The sequence below is a fragment of the Microcebus murinus genome, chromosome 1, assembly GCF_040939455.1.
Source record: "Microcebus murinus isolate Inina chromosome 1, M.murinus_Inina_mat1.0, whole genome shotgun sequence".
In the NCBI taxonomy this organism is placed as follows: domain Eukaryota; kingdom Metazoa; phylum Chordata; class Mammalia; order Primates; family Cheirogaleidae; genus Microcebus; species Microcebus murinus.
In genome coordinates, this window is record NC_134104.1 from 118,419,202 (window position 1) to 118,441,086 (window position 21,885).

General features: G+C 44.5%; 1 protein-coding gene and 1 long non-coding RNA gene across 3 annotated transcripts in view; one reads left to right on the plus strand and one right to left on the minus strand.

Moving 5' to 3' along the window:
* Positions 1–10: 10 nt before the first annotated feature.
* LOC142871947 (uncharacterized) lies at positions 11–6,990 on the minus strand. Its single transcript, XR_012920201.1, has 3 exons — positions 6,899–6,990; positions 6,202–6,244; positions 11–290 (listed from the first exon to the last, which is right to left on the minus strand). It is a non-coding gene; the product is annotated as an uncharacterized LOC142871947 (long non-coding RNA).
* Positions 6,991–7,406: 416 nt separating this feature from the next.
* DZIP1L (DAZ interacting zinc finger protein 1 like) overlaps positions 7,407–21,885 on the plus strand; it is a 39,047-nt gene continuing 24,568 nt past the window's right edge. Inside the window, exons 1-4 of one of the 2 annotated variants that reach the window (XM_012787750.2) lie at positions 7,414–7,538; positions 10,430–10,565; positions 17,328–17,909; positions 20,618–20,702. In XM_012787750.2, the coding sequence (XP_012643204.2) occupies positions 17,409–17,909; positions 20,618–20,702 (586 nt within the window). In that variant the 5' untranslated portion in view covers positions 7,414–7,538; positions 10,430–10,565; positions 17,328–17,408. Of the gene's footprint in view, positions 7,539–10,429; positions 10,566–17,327; positions 17,910–20,617; positions 20,703–21,885 lie in introns of both variants that reach the window. The other variant, XM_012787749.2, reaches the window with a different exon arrangement.

Sequence of the window (21,885 nt, forward strand, 5' to 3'; positions counted from 1 at the left end):
TTTATTTTTTTCTCATGTAAAAGAAGTCTGAAGGCAGGCAATTCAGAGTGGGTATGATGACGGCAGTCATCAGGGACCCAGGCGCCTTGCATCTTTCTGCTTGTCATCCTCAGTATACATAGTCCATGGTCCATGTGGCTGCTTGACCTCCAGCCACCATGTTTGCATTACAGGCAGCAGGATGAAGGAAGGAGGAACGGTGCACCCCTTTGTTTTATGAAGACTTCCTGCAAGTACCACATGACACTTCCCATTACATCTCACTGGCTGGAACATAGCTGCAAGACAGGCTGGGAAATTTAAGGAGGAAGAGAAAATGGGTGCTGAGATAGGCAACTAACCGTTTTGCTGCATGTTCTGTTTAATACTGTTTAATTCTGGAACCTATTAGAGCATTGTGTGGGTTTTCTAGTCCTGATTGTGCCATTCACTTATGCATTCAGTCAATAAATATTAATTGAACCAAGCACTGATTTAGGTGCTCAAGATACAGTTGGATCAAACAGACAAGGTCCCCTACACTTATATCCTAATCCATGGCCGTCAGGACCCTGGGACAGTCTCCTCCCCTCCCCAGGGTATCTGTTATTCCCTACCCTACCCCTTTCCAATATACATTTACCCTACCTCAATTGGCTCATAAAAACAAATTACAAACTCAAACTATTTAAAACTGCTGCCCATTTCAGATTCACATACTAATTTGCCTCTTCCATTTCAAAACCTCATGCTGTACACCATAAATACATACAAATTTAATTTGTCGATTAAAAAATTAAAAAATCATACCTCCTCTTTTCAGGAAGTATGAGAATTAACATTTCTTCTGCAAATACTCATCAGCAAGATTTTTTAGAACTTTCCTTTTAATAGCTTGCCTTATGGGAAAAATAAATTTTAAATTTTACTCCAAATAAAAAATTATGATGCCTTTTCAAACTGCACCCACCCATCTTCTTTCAATTCAATGTTTCCCTGTTTGAGAATCTCTGCTTTGCCAGTCTTATTAAATAATACTCACAAGTCATGTTTCCTGCCCCAGCTTTATTTATTCCCGGCTACTTGCTCTGAACTCTTAGATATCAGACACCACAGTCGGGCTCTGAGGCTTCCACCACTCGCCCATGGCTGTCCTCTGGGTTGTGTCCCTGGAACTCCTGCTGGTTTTCATCTCTCCTGGCCATCTCTAGGTGAGGATTCCCAGGGCTAGCTGTCTCAGGGACAAGTAGAGTCACACACATTGGCTCTCAGTTCTATACCTGGAGAATGCCTGACAAATGATTTTTTATCTAACATTCCTGACAACTATGGTTTTGAGGGGTTTGATTATAAATACTTTTGATATTGCAAAAATATATGAATTGCCTTGTGATGGAACCAAATAGGTCAATCAGAATATCATGCTCCTTTCATAGCTGGGTTGTGATTGGACAAACTCACTGTGCCAATAGTGATAACTTGATGTTTATAGGGAGTTTTACCTGGCAGTACAATATGTTTTTGATCCCATGAAATGTGGGAAATAAATTAATAATGTATTACTTAATAAACTCAGTTTGCAATGAGTGAGATGTGCAACCTTTGAGGGATGGACACGCTTGAAGCTCTTACTCAAGGGGGATGGGGGGGCATGGGCAATATATGTAACCTTAACATTCGTACCCCCATAATACGCTAAAATAAAAAAAATAAATAAACCCAGTTTGTTTAGTAAAAACAAATATCTCAAATCATGGTAGTGGTGGTGGTGGGGAGGATTGGGCGAAGTAATATGAGTAGTAAGTGGCAAGAAATGTGGGATTCCTGGAATCGCAGATGACCCTGGATTCCTTGTGGCCTTGTATGAGTCTATGCCATGAATTTATGTCATGCTACATTTTGCAAATAGGCTCATGCTGGTATTTCTCCCTATATTTATTTAGTTTTTTCAAGTCCCACATTCATTCTTAGAATTTCAAACAATAGGATTGGGTGGGGCAAAAAGTGAAAAGTGCCTCTTCCACCACTGCCAAGTTTGGTATGTGTGTCTCACTTTTTCTTTGCATAGATATTCATGCTTATTGGTAAGAAGTCTTGGCCACAGCCTTCCTGTACCACCACCTTGTCTGTTCTAGCTCTTTCCCCAGGACCTGCACAGTTTATCAACCTAAGACAGGCCACAGAAGGCTGTCTAGTTTCCTGCTTCTAGGGCTAGGGCCAAGCATCAGTGCTGAGTGGTTAGTGCCTGTGTCAGACTAGTTGTTAAATATTTTGAATACCACCTCTAAATTTCTCATATGTATAGTTTTTTTCATAAGTGGAATCATATGACATATATTATTATGTAGGTTGTTTTTCATTTTAACTATATATGTCTTGGGCACCTTTTTCATTAGCACAACTAGAATACTTAATTCTTTATATAATAATGGCTATATAGTATTTCATTGTAGGATATATCATAATCTGTTTAATCAATACCCAATTGGTGGGCATTTAAATTGATTCTAATTTTAATAGTACATGTAATGCTGTAGAAAAAATCTTTTTTTTTTAAATTTCAGCATATTATGGAAGTACAAATGTTTAGGTTACTTATATTGCCTTTGCTTCACCCTGTAGCAAAAATCTTAATTCCCATTTTTGAGGACTTTAAATTTAGATATATGCTGTCAAATTGTTTTTTAAAAAGGCTACTTGAAACTACCCATTTTCTCATTCCTTATGAATATAAAAAAATCTATTTAATTTTGACCAATGTGATAGTTTTAAAAAATATCTAATTTTTATGTTCATTTTGGTGAGGTTGTGTGTTTTACATGTTTAATTAGCAATATATATTTTCTTATTCTATTGTCTAATATCTTTTGTCCAATTTTCCATTGCGTTGTTTTTCTATTATTGATTTGTAACTACTCTTTGTATATTAAGGACATGGACATTTTATTATGTTGCAATATTTTTCAGTCTGTTCTTTGTTTTATAACCTCATTTATTATGTTCTTACCATATATGTTCTAAAATTTTATGTAATCCAACCTGTCATCTTTTGGTCATGACTTTCGTGTTTCATGCCATATTTCTATATCCTTATACCACCCTGTTTACCTTCAAGAAATAAAGGTCCAGCTTTCCCACCAATTGGAATTGTGAGGACCCTGAGGTCTCAGGTGTACCTACTAAGCTAAGTAGCAAGGTTAGTGTGCTCTCCTTGGTGATATTCGGGCAAGGGTTCTTAACTTGGGGGTCTGTGAATTTACATCTTTATTTTTATTAAGTGTTAATTAACATGTATCATTTCCTTCAATTATGAATTCAGGCCACAAACCACAGTAGAGTTAGTATAACCTGTGACTTTGCCATTAAACATTGCAGGTACTTTCATATCATGTTGAGGTTGTTGCAGATATCTTGAAATTTTGTTTATACTCTTACCACTTTTAGATCAGATGTTAAATCTTGCTATTTAATCCGTTAATAAACGAAGATATTATTGCATCACAAATTTATTTTCTTTTTCTTTTTTTTTTTTTTTTTGAGACAGAGTCTCACTTTGTTGCCCAGGCTAGAGTGAGTGCCGTGGAGTCAGCCTGGCTCACAGCAACCTCAGTCTCCGGGGCTCAGCGATCCTACTGCCTCAGCCTTCCGAGTAGCTGGGACTACAGGCATGCGCCACCATGCCCGGCTAATTTTTGTATATATATATTTTTAGTTGGTCAATTAATTTATTTCTATTTTTGGTAGAGACGGGGTCTCGCTCAGGCTGGTTTCGAACTCCTGACCTTGAGCAATCCGCCCGCCTCGGCCTCCCAAAGTGCTAGGATTACAGGTGTGAGCCACCACGCCCGGCCCATAAATTTATTTTCTAATGCTTTCACAGCTATATTTCAATATATTGGTGTCCTCTGTAATTCTATGTTTCATATTATGCACTTAAAAACATTCTGAGAAGGGGTTATAGCCTTCATCCAATTGCCAAAGGGGAATCCCACTCAGAAAAGGCAAGGACCCCAGGCAGGTAGTCTCTGGGGCAGCTCCTTCCAGATCCCACTCCCATTACTGCCAGCAAATGAGATCACAGCTAGCAAGCCATGCCTTAGGTTTGTTTCTAAACTCATCAAGCAGGTCCTGCTTAGGCTTATTCTGACCCTGCATTTTCATTTTTGCAGAAGAGACCTTTTTCCTAAGAAAGGAGGTTTCTTCTGCAAGTGTTCAGACTTCCTTCAAAGTGATCTTTTCAGGGAATGGGCTAGAGTGTCAACTCTGTCTAAAGAACAATTTCCCCTTAGCTCCAGCTACTTCTGGACATGTGAGTGTATAGGCCTTTTCTTAACAGATTCTCATATTTTTCAACAGAAACCAGCAAAACAGATTTTGTTGTAAAATCTCCCTCTGATTGTATTATATGTCAACACTGAAAACCCAACAATACACTTTTGACCTAAAATCACCTGAGGGGTCATTAGTGGCTGGCATCCCAACATTGGGAGACCTTCCCATATACCTCAGATGCCCTGAACCTCCCTTCAGGAGAGTGGGACCTGGAGGTGGCTTCAGAGGTGTGATGCCAGCCGTTGTGGGCTGCCTTGGCTGGGTCCTAGTTTCCTGGTGCATCCTGAGGTGTAGGAAGGAGACCACCTGTGACAGGGTCTAAGCTGGGTCAGAGAGTGGTGTCTAGCACTGGGCTGAGAAGGGGGTGAGGGGCTACAGCAAGGTGGAAACTGTAGATATTGATAATTTACCCTCCTGCCCCTCCACCCAACAGCTATGGCCCGGCTTCTCAGGGTGACAGGAATGTACCCTGGACTAGCTATCTAGGGCCAGTTTCCTTTGGCCTATATACCTGTCCCCAGTGGCACTGCCAAATCTTGTGAGTGCTGCAGCAGAGGAGGGCAGCAGAGGGTGACAGCTTCCCAGAGCTATGTGATGTAGTCCTCTATAGGCTCTTGGTAGCCTTGGAACACAGAAGAGAGCTTGGCACATGATAGGTACTCAATAACTCTTCCCTGTATTGAGTGTAGAACTAAGGGCCAGTAAAGGAGGGGTCTGAGGGCTCCATGTGTGGGAGGTCTTGGTCAGCTCAAGATGCAGGCTTTGGCTCTTGGCCAAGTGGACCTGGGTGTGTGTCAAGTCCACTTTCTCACAACAGCCCTGCAAAAAGGGCACCCCATTTACACGTGGAGAAATTGAGGTTGGTGGAAATAACACACACAAAACCACACACGTACCCTTAGATCTACTTTCTGCAAACTTCAGGGATACAGTGGGAAGAGAACCGAGAGCAAATATCCCAAGCGATTTCACAGTGTGAACTCAGGAGGACACACAACTGACTGCTAGCCTCAGGCTGAGCCTATAGATACTTTAGCTAATTTGGTTCTCATTAACAACCTGCTGGGTAGAATTAATTTTTTCCATTTATAGGTGAGAAAACTGAAGGTAGGAGAGGTTAAGTGACTTTCCCAGGGTACATAGCTTGGGAAGGTGGAATGTAGATATGTTTTTGACTCCAAAGCCTGTACTCTTCTCCTTGCCCCTGTGGGCCATGAAACCCCTGGAGTGACAAAAGTGCCCTGACTAGGAGAAGAGGGAGAAGCAAGATTCCCCATCAGAGTAGATGGCTCACGGACATCTCTACTGGGTCCTGGTTCCTGCTCCATCCACTTCTTTTTTTTTACATTTTAAAAATTGTGATAAAATGTACATAACATAAAATTTGCTACTTAATAATTTTTAAGTGTATAAATTCAGTGGCATTAAGTACAGTCACATTGTTGTACAACCATCACCACTGTCCATCTCTGGAACTTTTTCATCATTCCAAAACTGAAACTCTGTACCCATTACACAATAATTTCCCACTCTCCCTCCCGCAGACCCTGGTAACCACTATACTACTTTCTGTCTCTATAAATTTGACTATTCTAGGGACCTTGTATAAATGGAATCATACACTATTCATCCATTTGTGTCTGGCTTATTTTACTTAGTGTCTGTTTTTGCTTTGGTCTGAATGTTTGTGTGCTCCCCAAATGGGGATGAAATCTTGACTGCCCCTCAAGGTGATGGTATTGGGAGGTGATGAGGCTATGAGGTAGGGCCCTCATGATTGAGATTAGTGCCCTTATAAAAGAGACCTCAGACAGCTTGCTAGTCCCTTCTACTATGTGAGGACACAGCAAAAAGATGACAGTCTATCAAAGCCAGGAAACAGGTCCTCACCAGGCATGGAATCTGTTGATCTTGGACTTCCCAGTCTCCTGAACTGGGAGAAAAAAAATTCTGTGGTTTATAAGCTGCTTAGGCTATGGTATTTTGTGATAGCAGCCTGAATGGACTAAGGCAGTTTTCGAGGTTTATTCATGTTGTAGCATAATGTCAGAATTTTCTTCCTTTTTAAGGCTACTATTCCATTTTGTATGTATCATATTTTGTTTATCCATTCAACTGTCAATAGACATTTGGTTTTTTTCCCACTTTTTGGCTGTTGTGAATAATGTTATTATGAACATGAATGTACAAATATCTGTTTGAGTCCTTGTTTTCAATATTTTTGAGTGTATACCCAGAGGTAGAATTGCTGGATCATGGCGATTTTATGCTTAATTTTTTGATGAACCATTTCACATTCCCACCAGCGATGCACAGAGGTTCCAGTTTCTGTGCATGTCCTTGCCAATTCTTGTTCCCATGCACTTTCGCTGTAGCGCTCCAACACGCAGAACTTGGCAGATTGAGGCTGTGGTGGGAAAAAAGCCTTAAAAATGGGGGGTGGAAAATCCCAGAAATCTTAGTGTCAGTGAAACTACTGCTGGTTATGGGAAGGGATTAGGGACCGGTATCAGGAGAGAAAAGTTTTTTAATACTGGGTTTCCCAGCCAAAACCCCCAGGGCAGGGGGAAGGGAGTTGCCATCTGACCTGACCCAAAGGACTCTTCCAGCGTGGGGCTGAGTCAGGAAGAAAACAGGACGGTTCCTTTAGTTTAGGGTGGGCCGGCAGGGTTCTCTGCCCAGAAAGCTGCAGCTGTTCCAGCCTGCAGCCGGCCAGCGATTACACTGGAGGTCGTATGTAGGGAGACCGCAGCAAGGCCAGCCCCTCAGCAAGGCCAGGAAGCCATCCACTGGGATCCTGGATTTTACTCATGGATTAAACGTGGCATTCCCTCCTTCCCCATCCGTTACAGATCTAAAAATAGCTCGTCCCTGGGGAGCTGGGAAGCGGCTCCGCCTCTTCTTGGCGAGGGGTGGGGCGGCTGTCCTGGGCGCTCGAGGCACGAGAACGGCTGGCCGCGAGCTGCCGGCGCACGGAGGCGCTCTGGGCCCCGGGTCCCCGCAGGCTGGCGGCGCTGGCGTGGGCAGGGCGGGCGCTGTCCCCAGCGGCAGAGAACGCGGGGGTTAACGGTGGCTGGGGCAGCATCCCTGGGCGGCAGACGGTGAGGATTCCGGGAACTGCCTCTGCGCCGTCTGGCGGAGCCAGCCGGGAGGCGGGACCCGGGGCGAGGAGGGGAGCCCGAACCTCAAGACCTCTTCCCGCTGCCTCCGGCTCCGGGGACCCCACGGTGAGCCGGGCCGCGTGCGGAAACTATGCCCGGAATTCGGCCGGGAGGGGAGCGGGCGGGTCGCGCCGTTGCAGTCCGAGCGACCCGGGCCACCGGCTGCAGGAGGTTAAACTTTAGCCATGCGGCGCCCTGCAGGGGTTCAGCTGGACGCGGAGAGCGAGCCGCTGGCGTGGGCTCGGGCTCCAGACGCGCCGCTTCCTGCCGGGCTCGGCCCTCCGCGCCGGCCCCTTCGGCCTGCCCCGGACCGCGGTACCCGGGACGGGAGGACTCGCGCGGGGGCGCGGCGCGGGCCGGCGGAGGCGGGAGCTGGGGTGACCGATGCCCCGGGACGGACGCGGCTTCACTGGGAGGGCGATCTTGGGTTTTTACTTTTAGAAAAAAGTAAAGTGATTTGGGAGGGCTTGAGGATCTGAGTTCTGAAAGTAAAGGGGGTTGATTTAGTACTGAGATGATTCAGGCCGGGCGCAGTGGCTCGTGTCTGTAATCCTAGCCTGGGAGGCGGAGGCGGGAAGACTGTTTGAGGCCAGGAGTTCTAGACAAGCCTGAGCAAGAGCGAGACCTCGAGTCTACAAAAAATAGAAATAATTAACCAGGCATGGTGGCGCATGTCTGTAGTCCCAGCTACTCCAAGGGTGAGGCAGAAGGATTGCTAGAGCCCAGGAGTTGGAAGTTGCAGTGAGCTATGATGACGCCACTGCACTCTAGCCCTGCATACAGAGCAAGACTCGGCCTCCAAAAAAAAAAAAACAAAAAACAAAAACAAAACATTAACATCTCTCATTCCACTCCTGGGCTGCAGTTTAGCAGGAGGCAACAGTGGTATTTTCATTACGAGGTGGATGAGGATAAAAGTCCACAGAAGACTTGCTTAATACAGGATAAGGGTCCAGAAGGCCGGGGTAGATGAGGGTGTCTGAGAGGGCCTGCCCCTGGCGCTCAGGCAGGGACCAGTTCACCCAGCACTGGTTAGGGGCCCAGGTCTAGGCCGCCCCTGCCTGGTCTCCTGGATTCTATTTCCAACGGGACTTAGAAGAGAGACCCAGTGTGAGGTGGTCTGACTGTGGCCTCCCACCTCACTCATCTGCAGAGCTAGAGGGTGGTCACCATTCTCAGTCACACTTCCTAACACCTCTCCCACGCCTCCCCGAGATGAGGATTTCCTAAGTAAGAACCTTACTTAGGAAAAGAAAGCTGCTCCTCCAGTCAAGTGGCCTGTCTCTGTCAGCACCAACGGTCTAGAGACCTCTCCCTCATGTGGAAATATTTTTGTGATAATCAACTTGATAAAATTGTCCCATGAAGTTGTATGCTTCAGTTTGGAAACAGAAACCTGAATTCATTTGTGCAACAGAGTGGGTGGTTCTGCCATGGAGCTGAAATTTGGTCAAAAGGTTTGTTGCTCAACTCAAACTGACAGGAACAGGAAAGGGGACAACTTGGTGTCCTGAACCTCCTTGTGGACCCTTTCCAGGGAGGGTCAGCCCTGGTCAGCAGGGCTAACTAGCTACACTGCTGCCTGTCCCTGGGCCTGGACACTCTGGTAGGGGTGCTGGCTCAGCCCCTGAAGATGAAGAAAGTTCATCAAGGGGAAATGACTCCTTCATGAAAAACTCCTTCATGAAAAATAACCAGTATATTCTAAGCCACCTTTCTTTTGCACATGAAAAGCAGTTTTTTTGTTTGTTTTATAATTCTGCATCTGTGAAGATAGGTTACATCGGTACTTATTCCTCTACTCTAAAACACTCCCAGGGAACATCAAATTTGTTATGTCTTTCTTTATTTTAAAGAAAATCCTTTTGTGGCAAAAACTTACCATAGGCTTTTGATAAAAAGGAGACATTAAAAAATATCTCCTTAGAGTTGCTGCTGGCTGTGAGGGAGAGCTCTGTGCCTGGCGGGGTGGATCTCTGTGTTGCCTCTTGAAGGTTCTGGGAGTGGGCACAGCCTCCATGAGGGTCAGGGAGGAACAGAAAGGGGACCTTTTTCTTGAGAAACACCACAATCTGAGAGCAAGTCTAAGGTCTGTAAGAATAGTGCTCCAGGAGAGCTCCCCGGGTGCCTCTCATCTCCACTGAGCTCCCTTGAGTACTGTGTGTGCATAGCCTGTTTGCAAACCGTGTGAAGGTTTCCTTGGCAGCCACAACAATTAGCACTAATGACATGCCTGAGCTCCCTGGGCAGGCACCACTGAAGTTAGCTTGGGAGCCAGGGCAGGTTTGTAAATGATTGCCTGGCAGCCACCTTGGAAGCTCGGCTCCCTCCAAGTTCTCCTCTTGGCTGCATTCTTGATGGAATGCAAGAGAAAGTAAGGTGGTGGTGGTGGTGTTGGTGTCTAGCTGTCAATTTATATTAAAAAATTAGGTATTTGGCTGATTTTGTGGAAGTTATTCTTGACAGAGTATAGCTGGGAAGATTTCAGAAGAACAATAAATCTCCAGGAATTTTTCACTGTGGGAATGCTGCCTTGTGAGGTAGTGAACACCCTGTCACTGGGGGTGTGCAAAGCAACAGTGGTAGATGGGTTTTCCAAATTGGATGTGGGATTGCCCCAGGCAGACACCAACTCTTCAGCAATGAAATGAGTTTAAAATGCCAGCACAAATATCACTCTTTTGGGTCACTGATTCATGATATTGATCTAGGATTGGGAAGTTTCCTAAGATCCAATCAAAACATCTAGAGATGGTCTAGACCCCATCTACACAGCCACAGATTTCCTGATGACAGCGAGTCACTTCTACCTTGTGTTTCTATTCCCAGATGTGGGAAAAGCAATCTGCTGATACTTCAGTCTGGAGAAAGCACAATGTCCTTGCCCCCAGGGTGTGTGGTTTCTAGGTAACCTGCAACACTCTCATTTGGCTTTGTGTTCTGCCTATCCTAACCAGGATGCAAGCTGTGGAGCTGAGTGGAGTTCAGCAAACCCTGCTGAGATACAGGGAGAATTTAGGGTCTCCAATTCTGACCCTGTCGTGAATTGCTCTAAACCCTATCAGCCCTTGCACTTTGGTCAAGAAATCTCAGGTATTGTAATTTCTATAATGGGAAATAATTTTTATGTCATCACCATCATTGTTATTATTTGGAGGTTGTTTGGCATAATTCAAAAGCTTTAGAGTCAGATAGACCTGGATTTGAATCTTGGCTTCATTACTTAGTAACTGAGTGACTTGAAGCAGGTCCCTTAGCTTCTCTGAGCTTCAGTTTCTCTATCTGTCAGATGAGGCAAATCATAGCTACTTACAAGGCTATATGAGGGCTAGAATTAATGCTTCTAAAGTACGGCACAGTGCCTGGTACATAGATGGTTGATAAATGGCAGTTGCTATTATCATTATTATCTTCATCTTCAAATACCCACAGTTCTGTTCCACCTTTTGATGCCAGAACTCTAGGACTTCTGAGACTTGGACCCTTGGTGTTCTAGAAAAATACAGGAGTGATACTTTTGGGATATATTAAAACCTCATGAACTCAGACCCCAATTCTGTACAACTGGGCGTGGGGCTGCCACCCTCTGTGTGGATGGAGAATGCTCTGAGGTTTGAGGGTTGCTCAGGAAGCAAGATGTAACATTGAGGCCACATTGCGATGATCACTGTGGGCACTGGGACTTCTCGCTGATGTGCCTGGGCCCACCCACAAGGGCTGCTGCACTCTAAGCTTATTAGTAGCCCATGGGATTAATCTGTGGGCACAGATGGTCAACAAATCAAGCATTTTACTAAGTCCGAATGACATTTCCCTCAAATGAGTCCAAGTGAACAACTGCTAAGTCCAGCTTTATTCTTTCTCCTAATTCTTAGTGGTCCATAGCCTCATATCTTCAAGACCCCAAGAATATGGAATTTTGAGGCAGATATTCTGAGATTTTGACAATCTTGCTCAGTTCAGTAGCAATGTAGGCTCTAGGTAATGGACTAAGGACGTAACAGATATGAATAAGCCATGGTCTCAGCCCTTGTAAAGTACACAGCTGGGGGAGGAGGAGGAAGGAAGGAGAAAGAAATGTCCTGGTATGGGCCCCTCCTTGGTGCTCCCAGAGCACCCTTTCCTAGCTCCCATCCTGGCACTTACCACCCTGTGGGGTAATTTCTGTGTATTTGTCTATTTTTCTGGAGAGCAAACTCTGGAGCTGGACCCTATCACTTTTTTTTAAATTTATTTATTTTTATTTTAGTGTATTATGGGGGTACAAGTGTTAAGGTTACATATATTGCCCATGCCCCCCTCCCCCCTAGAGTAAGAGCTTCAAGTGTGTCCACCCCCCAAACATTGCACATCTTACTCGTTTGGGTGTATATACCCGTCCCCTCCTCCCCACTCCCACCGTCCTGACACCCGATAAATGTTACTCCTATATGTCCACTAGGTGTTGATCCGTTAATACCAATTTGCTGGTGAGTACATGTGATCGGACCCTATCACTTACTAGTTGTGTGATTTGGGGAAAGTCATTTCCCCTCTTCGCTCTCTCCGTTTATTCGTCTGTGCAATGGGTTGTGGGATAATGCATGTAAAGCCTTAGCATTGTGTGTGGAGCATAGTAGAATTTTTGAAATGTTAACTATTTTTATTAACAATGGCAGGGACCATTGTGTGGGTCACCATTGATCTTGAGTGCCAGTCACGGTGCCTGGCACTTAGTAGGGGCTCAGGAATCATTTGTTGATGGGATGGAGAAATGACATTAGGGTGGCACAGCCACTCTAATGCAGACCAGAGTGTAGGCTCTGGGAGCCCAGGGGAGGGGCAAGGAATTTTGACTGTGGCCCTAGAAGGGATTTATGGTGGTAGTCACTTATGAGCAGGGTTTTTAAGCAAGCATTGACTTTTAGTAGGAGCAGAAGGAGGTGGTGAAGGGCCATCTATATCAACGGGCAGTGTGGAATAGTGACTAAGAGCCCAGACTAGATCCAGGCTGCCTGGGTTTGAATCCTGCCTCTGGACCTTGGGCAAGCTTCTTTATTTCTCTGTGGCTTAGATAATAATAGTACCTCCTCAAGGGGCTGTTCTGAAGATTATATGAGTGATTCTTTGTAAAGCACCTAAAAGCAGTGTCTATAAATAAAATAAATAACCTAGAGCTATGACAGTATGGAGGGCAAGTAATATGGTAAATGGGAGATGTAGATAGCTAGGTAGTTTTAAAATAGTTCATGGAAGTCTTTGAATGTCATTCTTAATGAATTTGGAATTAGCTAATGAGGAACACATAAATCCATTCCAATGTGGGCAAAGCTCTGTGGTGGCTGCCCATTTTAAATGGGGTCTGCACTCCCCAGTTTGCCACAGTCCCTAACACTCCCTAGCCCAACACTTCTACGAGGGTCTGCATTCCTAACAAGTTCCCAGGTGATGCTGTAGCTGCGGGTCCAGGGACCACACTTAGAGAACCGCTGCCTTATTGTATGTCAGATGCTAAGATGGGGAATCAGTTGCCATTTATCATCAACATTGTACTGTGGTTTCTTTCATACCTGGCACAATTGATGCATTTAATGCTACTTTCCTGGCCCTGGTGGAACATGGGTTGGCAATTTCTGGCGTAATCATTATGGAAGGGCTGGGTATAAAGGTCACAAGGGATAGGTCAGAGAGAAAGAGATTTGGGAGTGGCTGAGGCTCAGCCTAGAGCAGGCTTATGGCAGCTGAAGCTGGGGGAATGTGTGAGCTCATTCCCTGGGCCAGCATGCGGGGAGAAATGGGCTGTGGATGACAGCAGAATATCAAGGGGGCACTGGCGCACCCTGCCATAAAGGAAAGGTGAAAGAATAGTCACTGTTTAAGGAAGAGGCTGGAAGGAGCATTCAAAGAGGTCAAGGAGAGCCAAGAGAAAGTTGCTGATGGAGAGTTCTTGGTCTTATTATTAGAGAGAGGACTGTTGGCAATCATCTGAGGCCAAAGCTTAAATAGTTAAACAGTGAAGTTCTCAGGTGAGGTCACCATCTGTGGAATGACAAGAAGCAGGTGTCTTGTTACCCTTGCCCACAGCATGCCTGGTAACCTGCTGTTGCTCTGAGGCACAGCTTGTTGTGAGCAATTGTCTCTGAGGCTCCGGCAGCACCGTTGCAGCTTGGAGCTAAGCATGGTGAGTATCAGGTCACCCAACTCCTTTTTTTTCCCATAACCTGGCATGTTAGGTAGAAATGTGCTGGTCTTCGCATGGCCGTGGTGGGAGTTTTGTTTTTAGAGTATGTGTTGGGGAAGAGTTTCTGAGAAAGGGAAGGATGTAGCTGAACCTGGAGAAGTGGGTGAGTGGCATCCTGTAGGCAGTTTCGAGACCAAGCTAAGAGGTTTGCATTTGGTACCATGGCAGGGAGGAGCCATGCTGAGTGCCACAGTAGGGAGCAACTGTGTGCTTAATACAGCTCTGTAGCCCCAGTGCTTGGCACTGTGCTGGGCCTAAGTAGGCATACTGAAAGTCAGCGGAGAGGGAGTGAATGGATGAATTGGAGGTTTGAGGGAGAAGGAGTGATAATCTGATCAAAGCCAAGTTTTAGAAGGAATAGCCCCAACAATCAGTGTTGAGTAGTTCAAAGTCCAGAAGCTTTGGAGCCAGATGAACCTACAATTGCACTTCAAATCTTGTATCCTGTTTTAGTCCATTTTGTGTTGCTATAACAGAATGCCACAGACTGGGTAATTTATAAAGAAAAGAAATTTATTTCTCACAGTCCTAGAGGCTAGGACGTCCATTATCATCAAGGTGCTGGCTTCTGGCAAGGGCCGTCTTACTACATCATCCCATGATGGAAGGTGGAAGGGCAGGAGAGCCTGAGAGCAGGAGGGAAAGCGGCTGACCTCATTCTTTTGCCAGGACCCCACTCCCACAACAACCATCCCACTCCTGCGATAGTGGCATTCAGCCATTCATGAGACCAGGGTCCTCATGACTTAACTGCCTCTTAAAGGTCTCACCTTTCAACACTGCTGCATTGGGGATTATGTTTCAAACACATGAATACTGGGGATACATTCAAACCATAGCATCTCTCTACCTAGGGTAAGCTACTGAACCTCTGTAGACACCAGTTTCCTTGTTTGTAAAATGAAATAATAATGCCTGTTTATAGGTTTGTATTTAGAAGTTGTACCTAGCACAGAGGCTGGCCCTCCGGCATGATTGCCAACTGCTGTTACCGAGTCCCTTCCTTTTGCATCGCTCCTGTCTCACAGTACCTTGTGAGGTCGGCAGGGCTGGCCTGTCACAGCCTTTCACTGGTGAAGACAGAGCCTCAGTGGGGTCAGGGGCCTTTCCTGGAGGCGCTTCCTCTCTTTGCCAGTCTAGTCCTATGGGTTCCTCAAGGCCTTCCTTCTCTAGGGGGCCAATGACCTTTCTTCTCTGACTGTCTATTGCACTTAAAAGTCTGAATCATAATAATCTAGAAGTTGATTAAATAGGGTAACATGTACCTCTTGTTGCCTCAGATTCTCAGTTCCTTAAGATCTGAAACTGTATTGTTTTCTTTTTAAAAATAATAAAATTAATAGATGTTGATGGGAAAAACTTTGAATAGTATAGAGAGGTAGAAAGCGAAAAATGAAAGTCCTCTAATCTCCAGTCTCACTTCCCAGAGGTAGCCATTGCTAACAGCTTCTTGTCTATCTTTCCAGAAATAGTTTGTGCTTATGAAGTAATATATACAAATGAGTCATATATAAATCATAAATGAATATATTTTATTCCTTATAAAACAAATGATAACAAATAGAAATCGTTGATAAATGTGCACATATATACATATGTATATACAGTTGGCCCTCTGTATTCACGGGTTCTGCATTGGTTAAGTCAACAAACCACAGATTGAAACTATTTGAAAAAAAAAAAAAAGGACTGGTTGTGCCTGCACTGAACATGTAGAAACTTTTTTTTCTTATTATTCCCTAAAGAATACAATATAACAACTGTTTACATAGAATTTACATTGTATAAGATATTAAAAGTAATCTAGAGATGATTTAAAGTATATGGGAGGATGTGCCTAGGTTATGTGCAAGTACTACACCATTTTATAAAGGCACTTGAGCATCTGTGGAGTTTGGTATCTATGATAGGGAGGTATGTATCCTGGAATCAATCCCCCGTGGATACAGAGGAATGACTGTGTGTGCGTGTGTGTGTGTGTGTGTGTGTAATTATCATCATTGGTCTTTTTAATCCCTGTCTATCTATCTGACCATCTCCCACTCACACACCATCTATCTATTCATTTCTTTGTCCTCATTTAACACCCCCGATTCCCTTCATCTTCTCATAAATAACCATTCTAATGTGGTATGTATATCTTTTATTTTTATGAGTTATTACTAAATGTGATTGTGATTATATTAATAATATCTTATTAAAACAGAAATAGAAGTATATATGTGTATTTTTGTTTGTATATATGTATCTTGGAGATTATTATTTCATATTAGTACATGTAAAGCTGCCTTATACTTATCAATAGCTGCATAGTATTCCATTGTATAGAGATGCCCTTTGTATTCCTTATTGTACTTTGCTTCCTTATACTTTTTCTTGTGCTTTGCTTTTACAAATGGTACTCCAATGACAGTTTTTTTCACAAGGAGCTTTGCACATATGAGATTATCTATAATGGTAAATTGTAATTGCTAGTTGGAATGTTCATTTTAAATTCCCATTGATACCATCAAGTTACTCTTCAAAGAAAACAATTTCTGTGCCTTTGAAGAGTGGGGAGAGTAGAATCTGAGTCTTTTGGCAACAGACTGGAGCTCTTTTTACTAAACTGTTAGTTTTTTTTAAAAAAACTGATCATAGATTGAGCAATGTATGCAAAGACACAGTGGCTCTCTTAAGCCCTTTGGGCAGCCATGCACATCATTTCACTCCCATTCCTGGGGAGAGAACTTAGTCACATGATCATACCTGACTGTTGGGGAAGTTGGAAAATGTAATCCATCCATGTTTCACTGGAATCCTTTAATTACAGAAGGAGTGGACATCCCATCCTCTCCTTAGGGCTTTTTTTTTTTTTTTTTTTTGAGACAGAGAGTCTGGCTTTGTTTCCCAGGCTAGAGTGAGTGCCTGGCGTCAGCCTAGCTCACAGCAACCTCAAACTTCTGGGCTCAAGCAATCCTGCTGCTTCAGCCTCCCGAGTAGCTGGGACTACAGGCATGAGCCACCATGCCCTGCTAATTTTTTCTATATATATTAGTTGACCAATTAATTTCTTTCTATTTATGGTAGAGACATGGTCTCACTCAGGCTGGTTTTGAACTCCTGACCTTGAGCGATCCACCCGCCTCGGCCTCCCAGAGTACTAGGATTATAGGCGTGAGGCACCACGCCCCGCCTCCTTTGAGCCTTATCCTGAGGTAAACACAGGGTTGCAGAAGGACCCACTCCTAAATATGACAGCTCCCCACTGACAAAGACCTCTGCCAAGTACTCCTGCAGTGGAGGTGGGTTCGGGAGGGGTGTTCATTGAGGACTTGCTATGTGCCAGGCACTAGGCTGGATGCTTTACCTGCCTCATTCCTAATCACTTGCAAAGTGGGCCCCACGACCCTCCATATATACAGGAAGCTGAATGATGTGAAGTGACTTGCCCAAGGCAGAGGATTGGAACCCACATCTGCATGATTGCAAAGCGCCCTTCCTTTGTGCAGCTCTGGCCATGTCAGCGCATGACAAGCATGCTGCAGCTGCTGTGCAGGCACCTCACCTTGCCCCACCTAGTCTCTTGCTGGCTAGGTATACCGTACATGCAGCCACATACCTTACCTAATGTGGACTCTCTTCTCGTTTTCCAGGCTTTTTCTCAGCTCTTTGGCCTGCTGCCGTGGCCTTGGTGGCACCCTTCTCTGGTGGTCAGCTCAGGACTTCCTCCGCCCATGCAGTCCCCAGCTGCTACTGCTGAGGGCCTTAGCAGCCCTGTCTTTGGGGCCTATGCATTCCCCATCTTCAAGTTCCAGCCTCGTCGTGAAAGCATGGACTGGAGGCGCATTAGCACCCTGGATGTGGACCGTGTGATCCGGGAGCTGGATGTGGCTACTCTGCAGGAGAATATCACTGGTGTCACCTTCTGTAACTTGGACAGAGAGGTGTGCAGCCGCTGTGGGCAGCCTGTGGACCCAGCATTGCTCAAGGTGCTGCGCCTGGCGCAGCTCATCATCGAGTACCTGCTGCACTGCCAGGATTGCCTGAGTGCCAGCATCGCCCAGCTGGAGGCACGGCTGCAGGCCAGCCTGGGCCAGCAGCAGCGCGGTCAGCAGGAGCTGGGCCGCCAGGCTGACGAGCTCAAGGGCGTGCGGGAGGAGAGCCGCCGGCGTCGCAAGATGATCAGCACCCTGCAGCAGCTGCTAATGCAGACAGGCAGCCACAGCTACCACATGGTGAGGATTCTCCACTGGGCAGGCAGGGAGATTGGGAAGGCACTGCCCTGGGCCATGCTGCCCTGGGCCATTCTCACTGGTTAGGAGCAGATGGGCCAGAGAGCCTGAGGCTGTCTCATTAGTTTCTACAGTATGTGTGTGTGTGTGTGTGTGTGAGTGTGTGTATGGGGACCCTACATGTGTGGGAGGTGTGTGTATGGAGTTTGTATATGTTCATGGACAGGGTGTGTGTCTAGTGTGTGTATGCATGAATGTATAGAGGGCGTGTGTGTGTGTGGATGGTGCAAATATGTGTGTGTATTTAATGTGTGTATACGAATGCTTGCTGGGCACCTCTGTGTATAGTATCTGTGTGTATGTAGAATGTGTGGTGTGTAATGTGTGCTTGTGTGTAATGTGTGCTTCTACTGGTTTATTATAAAGTATACGACTCTGGAATGTGTATATAAAGATGTATTTATGGGGTGTGTGTGTGAATGAATGAATGAAGGGTATATGTGTGTAAGAGTGTGTGTACTTATGGAAGGTGTAAGCATGTGTATGTGTGTATGGATGGAGGGTTTGTGTATGTAGAGAGTGTGTTGTGTAAAGGTGTGGGAGACGGGGATGTATGTGTATATACAGAATCAATAATGACTAGGAATTGGTGGAGTCAGGCGCATTCTGGAATAGTGACTCCATTACTGAACCAAGTGACAGTTCATTATCCAGAGCAGCATTTGAGCATTTGACTCTATCTCCGTGGAAGCGTAGATTGGGGATATTTACCCTTTAATAAATTTTCACGGTGTCCAGGCCCTGCGCCAGGCTCTGAGGATATAGGTACAAGTTCTGGTTTTCAAGAAATTCATACTGTGTGGGTGGACAGGTAGGTGACTTATTCCTGCTCACAATACTTCTGACACCAGCCAATTCTCCGACACCAGCTGGGTGTCCTTCAGTTCAGTTCAATTCTGACGCTTATCCTGGAGTTAGTGTCAGAGCCCACAAGATAAGGGATCAGTCCCACAAGACTGGACCTATTTCAGATGCCAGTTGCAAGCCCCTGATACCAAGGATTTGCTAGAATGGCCCACAGAACTCAGGAAGGTACTTTATTACTGGTCTATTATAAAAGATAAAACTCAGAATAGTCAAACGGAAGAGATGCATAGGGCAAGGTACGGAGAAGGGGCTCGGAGCTCCCATGCCCATTCTGGGTGTGCCACCCTCCCCGCACCTGTGTGTTCACCAATCTGGAAGCTCTCTATACCCCATCATTTAGGGTTTTTATGGACCACCATGCAGACATGCTTGATTAAATCATGCTTGATTAAATGCATAATAACCATGTGTTATGAAGTCAATATCCAGCCTCTCCCCTCCCTGGAGATTGGAGGGTAGGGCTGAAAGTTCCAACCCTCTAATCATGCCTTGGTCTTTCTGGCGACCAGCTACCAAGCTGAAGTCATCCAGGGTCCCCAGCCACTAGTCATCCTATTAGCACGCAAAAGACACTCTTATCACTCAGGAGATTCCAAGGATCTCAGAAGCTTTTGTGTCATGAGCTGGGGGCTAAGACCAAATATTGTTATAAAAGTTACTTCTATCACCCCTATCGCTCAGGAAATTATAAGTGTTTTAGAAGCTCTATGCTGGGAACTAGGGATGAAGATCAAATATATATTCTTATTATATCACAATATCACAGTGGGACAAAGGAATCATTATGATATGGTGTTAATTGATAAAATGGTAATTGATACAATTCATTTGATGTTTATGACTAAAGGGTCAGAACCCTTTTAGTGGGAAGTCACATGGTCGTGCTTGGTTGCAAGGGAGGCTGGACATACAGTGTTTATTCTCATTGACTTCAGGAACAGCTAAAACTCAGAGTTTCTGTTACCAAAGAAGAAAGAGAAAAAGGAGTATTGGGGACAACTGGAAATTTCTGTCACATTTGCCTGTGTGCAAAGTTAGCAAATAATCTGCCCTGTAACTCTGATTAGCTAGCAGTGGCAGCCTCCAAAGCTATGCTGAGAAGAATTCTCAAGTTTGACAGTGAAAAGATGTTATGATACATTGTCAGTGTCTGAAATGCCTTAGGAGAGGGATGTGGAATTACGGATGCTATTTATTTGCTAACCTCTGCCTCTGGTGGCTCTCAACCCTAGGATGGGACCTAGACATTGGTATATGTTTTTAAAACTTTTTATTATGGAAAATTTCAAACATGTCCAAAAGTAGAGAGAATATTATAATGATCCTTTATCTACATACTTCCTAGCCCAACAGTTATCAACGCATGGCCAGTGTTGTCATGTCTGTTCCCCTGGCCACTTCCCCACACTCCTGGATTATTTTGAAGGATGTTACTCATGATTTTATTTGCGATATTTCAGTATGTATCTCTAAAAGGCAAGGACTCCCACTTCTAAACATAAATACAACACCATCATCACACTCTGAAAAATCAACAGAAATTCCTTAGTATCATCAAATATCCAGTGTTCACAGTTTCCCAGGGTACTGGTCGTAATATAAGCCCCCTGGGTGGTTCTAATGGGCAGCTTGGGTTGATGTCACTGCCTTACTCAGTAAATAAAATTCTTCATTTCTGAGGCAGCCTAGGGGTCCCAAGAGAATGGGAGTTTTGATATAGGGAGAATCCCAGGCTGACTCAAGTGATCTAATCCTGCACTCCCCATTGCTTCCCCTCTGTGTAGTGCCACCTGTGTGACAAGACGTTCATGAATGCCACCTTTCTCCGGGGCCACATCCAGCGTAGGCATGCAGGCGTGGCAGAAGGTGGTGAGTCCAGACAGCAGCCCGGGCTCCTTCTGGGACTGTGGAAGGGCCTGGGGCTGGTGTTCAGTGGGTGAGGGGCACATATATCACCCAAACCTGCTGTCACACCCTGGTCATCTAGCTGAGGATGGGGTGATCCCACCATCCACCCTGGGGGGATCCCACATAGGTTGGAAGGGTCTCTGACTGTGTTTATGGGAGTCAAACAGGTAGATTCCAGTCTTAGCCTTGTCCCTATCCATTATGTGACTTTAGTCAGTGCTTCTTCCTCTGTGTCTCAGTGGCCTTCACTGTGAACAGGGCAGTGAGATGGGGTGACTTTGAGGGGTTCTTTTTTCTGTGGGTCTGCAATTCTCTGATGCTAGATAGGAATGAGCTTAAATGGGGCAAATGGGCAGTCAGACCAGTTCTTTGACTTTTCTTTGTACCTGAGCTTATCATGACTTGATCAAAATGAGTAGCAAGGCTGTATATTTTCGGCATAAAGACATTTGTATACTTTATATCCATTTTTTTGGTTCAACAAGAAACAGCTATTCATAGTAAAACATAAAATAACTGTAAACATAAAAATCCTGTCAAATAAAACTTTCCCCCTATTTTCCATCATTTTAATTCCCTTTTCAATGAACAGATTTAGAGTTTTAAAACAGTACCTTATACCTAGTTACTATGCATTTATTACCTTTCTAATTCTTCTTGGTTCTGCATTGGAGGCTGCTAAGGAAAAAACTGATTTTCCATGTCTTAAATATTTTTTTCTGATAAAAATATGTCTTTGATATGAAAAATTTAAATACAAGAAACCAGAAAAAAGAAGATAAAAACCATGGACAGTATCACCAGCAGTTAATATGTTGGTGTATTCTCTGTCATTTTTTTCTGTAGACATATATAATCATATAGTATACACTTTGACTATTGCTTATTTTCACTTAAGAATACAGTGTATTTGCGAATGTCATTAATTATCTTTGAAAACATGTTTTTTTAATGGCTGAATAATACACCACCAAGTGGCTATCATAATTTATTTCAAAATTTCCTCCTATTGAATATATGGCTTATAGTTTTTCCTATTATAAACCACATGATGATGATATTCTTAATGTGTAAATATTTGTGCATGTCTTTTATTATTTTCTTAATGTAAAGTGCATAAGAAAAGGGAAAATATGTTCTTAAG